The sequence below is a fragment of the Herpailurus yagouaroundi genome, unplaced genomic scaffold, assembly GCF_014898765.1.
Source record: "Herpailurus yagouaroundi ecotype Mexico unplaced genomic scaffold, PumYag 142, whole genome shotgun sequence".
In the NCBI taxonomy this organism is placed as follows: domain Eukaryota; kingdom Metazoa; phylum Chordata; class Mammalia; order Carnivora; family Felidae; genus Herpailurus; species Herpailurus yagouaroundi.
In genome coordinates this window covers 46,440,874-46,451,264 of record NW_024412397.1, presented here as the reverse complement: position 1 = coordinate 46,451,264, position 10,391 = coordinate 46,440,874, and the positions used below count along the sequence as shown (strand labels likewise).

At 35.0% G+C, this 10,391-nt stretch overlaps 1 protein-coding gene across 5 annotated transcripts in view; it reads right to left on the bottom strand.

Annotated features, from left to right (window-relative positions):
* Positions 1 to 6,091: 6,091 nt before the first annotated feature.
* SS18 (SS18 subunit of BAF chromatin remodeling complex) overlaps positions 6,092 to 10,391 on the bottom strand; it is a 90,058-nt gene continuing 85,758 nt past the window's right edge. For all 5 annotated transcript variants that reach the window (XM_040479187.1, XM_040479191.1, XM_040479192.1 and 2 more), the window contains one exon: positions 6,092 to 7,867. In XM_040479187.1, the coding sequence (XP_040335121.1) occupies positions 7,841 to 7,867 (27 nt within the window). In that variant the 3' untranslated portion in view covers positions 6,092 to 7,840. The remainder of the gene's footprint in view (positions 7,868 to 10,391) is intronic.

Genomic DNA, 10,391 nt, shown 5'->3' with positions numbered 1-10,391 from the left:
TCAATTTCTTCTTATGAAAATCCAGTTATAACTTATTAAAACTCAAAATGCTTTTGGGGGGGTATGGAGATGAATGACTTTCAGAATAGCCTGAGAGTCGTGAATAAAGAAAAACATTGCTGTGTTTATTTAGAGAGTATTACCCCTTGGAGCCAGCGTTTGCACTAATGCATTTTACATTAGCGTGCCGCATCAGGAAATCCTGACTTTTTGGTGCCAAGGGGGTAATTAATATCAGTTCACGTTCTCAAAATGGTTGTGTTTATGTGGGAATGAGGACTGAGCACTAACATGTTGAGCTTGAAGTAGGAAAGCTTGCTGTGAAGTGAGATCTTGGGAAAGAATGGAATACTGAAATTAATGAACAGAAAATAGGATTTCTATGGATAGAATAATATTAGTACTGAAAAGAAAGCCACAGCCACACTTCCTTGCTCTTAATTTACTAAGCATTAACAGAAATAATTCCCTAGTATAGTCATATTGATAGAAGATAAAATCTTTCATACATACAAACAGTATTTTAATCTACTAAAATCAGGAGTCTGAAAGTTAAAAAATTTGATGATCTGTATGAAATAGTATATGAAAATTAACCATTATTCCAAAATCTCCTTCCACAGGTAATAGAGTTAGATCTCTTACAGATATAAAATTCTTCATATTTGATCTAAGCTGAATAATGAGAGCCACAATAAATGTAAAAATAAAATGTTTTTGGTACATCTTTTTTTTTTTTTTCCAAAAGAAAATTGGCAGGGAAACTAGAATCAAAGTACATACTTCATATAGTGAAAGTCGGAAGACTAAGGAAACCACAGAAAAGCATTAGAGAAAAAAGTCCAAAGAACAAATTGAAGCCAAAATAAAGTTAAAAACCTAAGAGATTTTATGAAGTCCTACCTAACAAAATTCTCAATGTAAGTACTTAGAAAACATACTATTTATAAAATTATTACTACACACATGCCAAAATGATATATATGACGTATATTTTTACCAGTACTTTAAAATTAACTAAACCTCTTGTTACCAAATATAGAATTCAGTTCATTCAAGTGATGGAAAACAGACGATGATCTTAAAGGAATTATAGTTTGCCCTACTTCATCAGTCAAGAATGATTAGTCACTGGGGTGCCCGGGTGGCTCAGCTGGTTAAGTGTCCGACTCTTGATTTTGGCTCAGGTCATTATCTCACAGTTGTGAGACTGAGCCCCACAGAGGACTCCAGGCGGGAAATAGAGTCTGCTTAAGATTCTCTCTCTCCCTCGGTCCCTCCCCCCCACCCTGACTCCAAAATAAATAAATAAACTTAAAAAAATGATTAGTCACTGAACGATTGTGAAGTACACCATACACACAGTATACTAGGCTTGTCATTCCTAAAAATTATGACTCCAAACAGAACATGCTATAGGGTGGTGTGAACTGGCCTTCTACTACAGGACCTTACATTAGACTACAGGCTTTGATGCCATCACAAAATAGCTTAGTGAGACAGAAAGGTTAATTCTCTCGTGTCAGAGTCCACACCAATAGGCAATAGAATGGGCTTCATGAGGCCATTCAGGGGATTTCTGTTGTGCTACCAGATTATTTTTCTTACCTATAAGGCCAAAACTCCCCACTAATAGGTCATGTTCCAGCCTTTCGGAAATGGGAAAGAGAAAATGGAGCGCATTTTTAACGATGTGACCTAGAAGCTGAACACATCACTCCACCTCACATTCCACTGGCTGAACTTACAGTCACTGTCCATACCTAGTTGCAATGGAAGCTACTAAATGCAGTCACTGGGCGGGTAGTTATGTGCCCACCCAAAACTTGGGGATTACTTTTTTTAAGAGAGAGAAGAATATTAGGGAATAAGCCATATTCGCTAATACAGATCAAAAATGGTAAAAGCCTCTCAGAATATTCAGGATTTTTTATTCACCTATTTTAAAATTAAATAATTATTTTTAATACACTGTTTCATGAGAAACTTCTTGGTAGGTTATCACAGTTAAACATTATAGCCTAAACAAATGTATCATTCATGTATATAAGGTCTTAAACTATAGATCTCTATCAGGAAAAAGACAAAATACAAAATATACACGTTTATCCACATACGTACAAGTATATAACCCACACATACACACAGCTTTATGCCTGTGCACAATGTATATACATGTACATAAATGTGTGTATATATAATATCCTCCCTTCATTATCAAAAGTTTCCCAGATTAAGTAATAAATTGTATGTATACGTCTTTATTGAGTTAATGAAAATTATATTGCATTGTCTATTTCTGGGAGTTGGGGTTTTAAAAATAAACGAGATTTTATAGTGATTTCTTTTTTGAAATACTGAAATACTTTGGGACAGCTATGAAGGTAATTAATGAGTAGGGTACAAAAAACCTTGAAAACTTCCAACAAGCAAAACTCTCCAGGAGGTTCTAGTCATTCTATATAAAATCACATTTCAGAACTCTCTTACTGTTAAGAAGCCAGTTGTTGTTTATGCTCTTGCAGTTAACTCTTATCCAATAAAACATAGCTTGCTAGGGGGGGAAGAACCCACAACTTTGTGCCAATGAAAATGTACTTAAGTGAATCTAACTAGTCTTTGAAATGGCATTAAATCAAACATGGCTTAGTTATAATTAGTGTTTAAGGAAATAGAATATGGTGACATCTCAAATCAGTTGGTTTATTCGATACATAACGTTAAAATGACCAGTTATCCAGAGAAAAAAATGAAAGCTCTAAACTTTACAATGTACAATCAATTTTTGAAAATCAGAAGCAAAAAATAAAACATTTTTTTTAAAATAAATTTACAAGTTAGGGAAGGTTGCAAGAAGCTATGAAATTGAATATGTAAAATCTTAAACCTTTAAGACAGTGAAAGACATCATAACCTAAGTTAAAAAATAATGAACAGGGGCACCTGGATGGCTCAGTCAGTTAAGAGTCCGACTTTGGCTCAGGTCATGATCTTGCAGTTCATTGAGTTCAAGCCCCACGTCACACTCTGTGCTGACAGCTCAGAGCCTGGAGCCTGTTTCAGATTCTGTGTCTCGCTCTATCTCTGCCCCTCCCTTGCTGATGCTTTGTCTCTCTCTCTCTCTCTCAAAAATAAATCATAAAACATTAAAAAAATTTTTTTAAATAATGAACAGCCTGAAGACGTGTAATATATAGAAGACATAGGATTAATATATTGGATAGAGAGCTATATATAATTATACATATTTGTGCACATGTGTTTATATTATTTCCTCTCTCTTACGCAATAAACATCCCAATAGAAAAATGAAGAAGGGACATTAAGAAGCATTTCACAGCACAAAATAATAAAGTGTCTTTAAGCATTTGAAAAGATACTCAAACTTAACAAATAAACCAGATGTAATTCAAATTAGATCCTGAGATAACACTTTTTTAATTTTTAATGATTATTTATTTTTGAGACAATGCGAGAGACAGAGTGCAAGCAGCGGAGGGGCAGACAGAGAGAGACAAGGAATCTGAAGTGGGCTGCAGGCTCTGGGCTGTCAGCCCAGAGCCCGATGCGGGGCTCGAACTCATGAAACGTGAGATCATGACCTGAGCCAAAGTCAGAGGCTTAACTGACTGAGCCACTCAGGCACGCCCCGAGAGAACACTTTTTAAAGCCTATTAAAATTGTAAAAATTAATAAGGCTAATAATCTGTTGCTGGCAAGGCTTTCTCTTTTAGGAGGACACTTTTAAAAATGTACATAGCCTTACACCTAACATATTCAAAATTTACCGTATAGAAATATCTCAATAAACATACAAAAAACCAAAACCCAAACCCTTACCAGATCGATTATGAAAGCTTTGTTTTCCTAATAGTAAAAAATTAGGCACAACACAGAATAGGAAGCATTTGAGATATTTCCAAAACTATTTTAAAAAAGGAAGTTACAATATAGTATAGGTAGTATATAATTCCATTTTTTGTTGAAAGAGACAGAACAATTAACAGATGTTGGCTTATGTATGTATAATCAAGCTGGAAGAAATATATCAAACTTTTTACAGCTATTACCTTTATAAGATTAAATTATGGAGCATGTTTACTTTTTGTGTAATCTATTTTTGCTGACTTAATTATTTAACATAATTTTTTTATTAAAAAATTTTATTTTTTAAATGTTTATGTTTGAGAAAGATATATAGCTCCATATCCAAATATTAATCCTATGTCTTCTATATATTACACATCTTCAGTCTTTTTTTAACTTAGGTTATGATGTCTTTCACTGTATTAAAGGTTTAAGATTTTACATATTCAATTTCATAGCTTCTTGCAACTTCCCTAACTTGCAAACTTATTTTAAAAATGTGAGTTTTTTTGCTTCCATTTTTCTAAAATTGACTGTACACTGTAAGGTTTAGAGCTTTCATTTTTTTTTCTAGTGGGGGAGAAAGAGTGTGGGGGAGGGCCAGAGAGAGAGGGAGACACCAAATCTAAAGCAGGATCCAGGCTCTGAGCTGTCAGCACAGAGCCCAATGTGGGGCTCGAATCCACAATCCATGAGATCATGACCTGAGCTGGTCAGGCTCAGGCACCCCACAAATGATTTTTTTTTAATGAAAGAAAAAGCAGTGATTTATTAATACAAGTTTTGAGATGGTTTCTAATAGTGAAATTAAAAAATTTCAAGAGCAGGAAGAGTTCTAGTAGCAAGGTGTTTTTTAAAAGAGTACAGTTGACCCTTGAACAACAAAGGGGTTAAGGGCACCAACCCCCTAACATAGTCAAAGATCCATGTATAACTTTTGACTCACCAACAACTTAACTACTAATAGCCTACTGTTGACCAGAAGCCTTACCAATAACATGAACAGTTGATTATATTTTGTGTATGTATTATATACTATATTCTTACAATAAAGGAAGCTAGAGAAAATGTTAAGAAAATCATAAAGAAGAGAAAATAGATTTATAGCATGATAATGTATCTATCAAAAGAATCCACATGTAAGTAGATGGACTCATGCAGTTCAAACCCATGTTGCTCAAGGGTGAGCTGTTCCTTATTTAGAGGTACTTAGTGAAATAATTCAAGGATGTAGTATTTGCTTCCATTTCTGAGTTGAAGTAGAGACAACACAAGATTAGCCATGGCTTCCTAAGTTAGCCAGTAACCTAAGTTAAGTCACTGGTCCATGGGACTTGTCATAACATACTCTCTACTTTGGCATATGTTTGAATATTCCATTAAAAAAGTTAAAAACATGTGCCAAAAACAATGTACCATCACAACTCTACAGAATAATAAGATATTCTTAAACAACTAAACTAGTATAACTGAATATTATTAAATGTTGATCAATGATCACCATGCTCCTTACTTAGCAAAATTTTGTTTCTAGAATTTTATAGGATGGTATGATATTTCTTCATTATAATACATTTCGCTAAAATAATAACTTCAGTTTTAGGGAATATAGTCTATATGGAGACGTCAAATTTGGTAGAAAGCTCCTGGTAAAGTTACTCTTCTTACTAGGCATCGAAGGAGTACGGTAATTTTTGTCACCACCAATTAAAAACTTTTATGAAATAGGACTGTTATAAAACAATTAAACCTTGCAAATGCACTAGTCTCTAGGAAGAAAGTCCTGGAGGAAATTCTGCTTATTAAAATTGCAATTTTAGTTTCCATTAAAAGGAGAATAAGACAACAGAAGATGGGTTGGCAAGACAAATTATTTCTTAATGTCAGTTGAGCTTATTTCCAATGAGATAACAGATCTACACCAGGTTGGGTTCAGTACAATTTTGTCTCCTCAACTCATTTATCTAATTCAGTCATCTTGATTATAGCCTCATGGACTTCATTTTCAGAGAAAGAATTCTATAACAAACAGCCCACACAACATGCTGATTACTGAACAGTTAATTCTAATTAACTTGGGCATGGCAAGAGAATTTTGATAAAGTCCTAGAATACAAATATAGTCTGCTTATACTAGACTAACTTATATAAAAAACCCACAGCAAAGTCTCCAGACAAAACAAGAGAGTCAAAGAGATCTAATTTAAAGAAACAAATGAGAAAATTAAAATCACAAATAATTTATTCTTCCGTTAGAGTTGATACAGTTTTAAATAGCAACAAAGTACACAGTGGTGGAAAATTGGCACAGAACCTACAAGCATTTTCAATCACAATAAGGCTGTCCATGCTTTATCTGTTCAAACTTGATGTCCATTTTCTACTGACCAAGTTGAAAAAATTCTATTCTGACCTTAAAACACACACGCTCTCTCTCATACACACACAGAAACACATTAAAATTCCTTTTGATTACAGTATATTGAGAACAGTACATTTTGCTTATTCAAATTTATGGCACCCCTTCTGTTTTGTTTCCAGTTAGAAGTGGGAAAAACCAATTCAATTATAAAGAATACATCTTATTCCCTGGGCATAGGCAACTGTGATGAAAATAGCAACTTACCTTTGGGCTAGATGTTTTCAGATTATGCTTAAATAATTGTGGTTATAAACTTCACAATGCATGATTTCCTGCCCAATGCAATATCCCTGAATTTACCTAAAATAATCAGGCACAGGACAGTCTCAAATATGATTAAATATGCCATGCTAACAAAGTGATCTAGACTGCAACCTTTATGCTTTTAATACAGATCAGAATAAACCTCATCAATAAGCATTTTCCTAAACATCTCTTTGTGTTATATGAACCAACATAAAAAAGGGAAAAACTTAAATGTGTCCTTTTATAAATGGCATTATTTCCAGTGAAGAAAGTTGAAATAAAGGTTTGTAAAGTCTTCTGAACTATTCTATTTTATAAACCAATTATCCTTCTAATGTTAAAAAATAAACTTACTGGATCAGTGTTGACTCTTCTTTGATATCATTTAAAAAATGCTTTGATATTATTCACTAAGTTCCCTGATTATTCAAAGAAAGTAAAATTAACACTTCCATTTTCAGTTATTGCTATTTTAGGAGAGAATTACCACTTCATTTACATGAAACTGCTACCTAGATTCCTCAGATCCCACATGAAGTAATTCTTATTGCCTCACATTTTAAAACTGTATTATAAATGATCTTTATAAAAAGGTTTTAATCCACAAAACTGGAAAGCTTTTAAAAAATGTCTTTTTACTCAAAACTATCACAGTGCCCTTGATTATCTCACAGATAAAAGGGATCTGAATTTCCTCTAAAGAACATAACAGTGGACATATGGTGTGCTTTGTCTTCTCCCTCACCTTTATCTTTTATAGTACACCATTTTGAGACCCACACAATCAAGCATCCACCATGCTCCAATCCACATCAACAGAGGATTTCTGATTCTGTCCAATGCGTAGTGTACCGCCTTGCATATTCACATGAAATAAACATAATATACAAAATATTGCTGCTGTAAAAAGTGTACATTTCCCTCATCCCCTTACAAAAGAATCTGTGGAAAAGTATTAAATTCCCTTAACCTTCATAAACATACAAAGCTGTTCACACCTTTCAGTCTGTAACAGTCCATTTGAAACACAGTTCCCAAATCATTGCAAATTGGTTATGTCATTGTATTTTCTGTCCAATGTTGCCATCTAGAGTAGAAATGTGAAATCAAGAGTATTTTTTAGCTACTAAAGCCTTGTTACAACTAAGCCACAAAGGCTGCTTACTGATGAAACAGCCACTTATCCACAAGGTTTTTCCAAAAACTAGATGGAATGGAAGGATCTCTTCACACAGAGGTGTCCACAGTGCTGAGGTGACAATATGGCTGCTAATAGATACTGGCTATTGGAATGTAAGTACTTTTTCACTGCTGGTAATTTCCATACTGTCCCTAAAAGATAAATTTAAAAATGCAATTAGATAATGATGTGACCATAATTTGACCATAACAGTTTAGCATAGAAAATTATAAATAAATCTTAACACTGTCATACTACAAAAGCAACTTTATCAACAACAAACAGAAATTGTTATATATTTAGTACACAGTATCTCTGTAATTGCTCCTGATATTACATTCAATTGCAAATGGATTTCAGAGCCTTTGAACCTAGAATAGTACCTGTCACATAGTAGGAATTTAAATGTTTAGTGAATTTTGTTGGAACTCTACTGAGCAAGAATGAATGAGAAGTTCTGGTTCTGAATCCTGGTGTGGTTATGTATTGTGTATTAATTATGTGTTAGTGTAACAACTTTGTGACTGTTTACCTTACTATAATTACTATTATGAATTAACATCAATGGCACCTGTAATAAGTAGCAGGGATGGAAAGGCACCTGGGAGATAAAGGGAAAAGAACCTTCCATCCATACTGAAGAAGCTTGGCTTTTCCCTGAGGCCAACAAAATGTCAGCAAAGGCATTCAGACAGGCAGCTGGTACATAAGGTCAAGAGAAGTGTGTTCATTTTTTTTTTAATTTTTTTTAATGTTTATTTATTTTTGAGAGACAGAGAGTAGGGGTAGGGGAGGGACAGAGAGAGAGGGAGACACAGAATTAGAAGCAGGCTCCAGGCTCTGAGCTGTCAGCACAGAGCCTGACACAGGGCTCAAACCCACACAACAGTGAGATCATGACCTGAGCCAAAGACAGACGCTTAACCGATTGAGCCACCCAGGTGCCCTTTGTTTTTGTTGCTTTTAATAAGGTAAACTTGAGCCTGTGGGCTGACACGACAGAAGAGAAAAAAGAGTACAGATAAAAAGAAGTGATAAATGAGGTAGAATTCTACAAGGGAGGTAAAAAAAACACAGTAGGGTTAGATTTTGGACAAGAGAAGGAACATCTCCTCCTTGAAAAGGAAGAAGAAAGGTAGAAGAGAACCTACTTTAAAAAGATTTCTTAACTGTGTTTAAAAGAGATGCTCATAGGGGCGCCTGGGTGGCGCAGTCGGTTAAGCGTCCGACTTCAGCCAGGTCACGATCTCGCGGTCCGTGAGTTCGAGCCCCGCGTCGGGCTCTGGGCTGATGGCTCAGAGCCTGGAGCCTGTTTCCGATTCTGTGTCTCCCTCTCTCTCTGCCCCTCCCCCGTTCATGCTCTGTCTCTCTCTGTCCCAAAAATAAATAAAACGTTGAAAAAAAAATTTAAAAAAAAAAAAAAAAAAAAAAAAAAAGAGATGCTCATAAAAGCACCTATTCTCCAAAAACAGTACTCATAGGAAGCACATAATCAGCTAATTGTTTCCTTTGGCTAAATTTCCCCTTCCAAGTCACATTAATTATTTTATTTCAAGAAAGTATTCTAGGGGCTCAGTCTGACTCTTGATTTCAGCTCAGGTCATGATCTCACGGTTTCAAGAGACAGAACCCCGTGTCAGGCTCCGTGTGCTGACAGCTCAGAGCCTGCTTGGGATTCTCGCTCTCCTTTTCTCTCTGTCCCTCTCCCACTCATGCTGCTCTCTCTCAAAATAAATAAATTAAAAATGGATGGAACTAGAGGGTGTTATGCTAAGCAAACTTAGGGAAAGACAAATATCCTATGACTTCACTCGTACGTAGAATGTAAGATACCAAACACAAGGGAAGGGAAGCAAAATATAATGTATATAAAATACAACATAAAAACAGGGACAAAACATAAGAGACTCTTAAATACAGAGAACAAACTGAGGGTTTCTGGAGGGGTTGTGGGTAGGGGGACGGGCTAAATGGGTGAGGGGCATTAAAGAAGACACTTGCTGGGATGAGCACTGGGTGTTATATAGGGGATGAATCACTGGAATCTACTCCTGAAATCATTATTGTACTATATGCTAACTTGGATGTAAATTTAAAAAAATAAAAAATAAATAAAATGTTTTTAAAAAATTAAAAAAAAGAGAATGTATTCTAGAATTAAACTACTTCTATACCTTAGGATAGTACCCTAAAAGTTCATGTTTCTAAAGAAGAAGATATATTTGAAAATCTCTTGAATGCCACTCTGTATCTAATGGAATCATGTACTATAAAGAGAGTTAAGTATTTTAAAAATATTAATGTACTTCCTATAGTTATATTCAGCAAAATTTAAAGTTAGTGCTCATCTTGAAATATTTATGGGTAGAATATCAAATCTAGAATTTGTTTCAAAATACTCTTAAAAGAGGGGCGCCTGGGTGGCTCAGTCAGTTAAGCGTCCGACTTCGGTTCAGGTCATGATCTCACGGTCCGTGAGTTTGAGCCCCACGTCAGGCTCTGTGCTGACAGCTCAGAACCTGGAGCCTGCTTCGGATTCTGTGTCTCCCTCTCTCTCAGGCCCTCCCCCGTTCATGCACTGTCTCTCTCTGTCTCAAAAATAAATAAACATTTTAAAAAAAATTTAAAAAAAAAAACTCTTAAAAGAAAAAGGTAGCATGGGAGGTATAAAAAGCA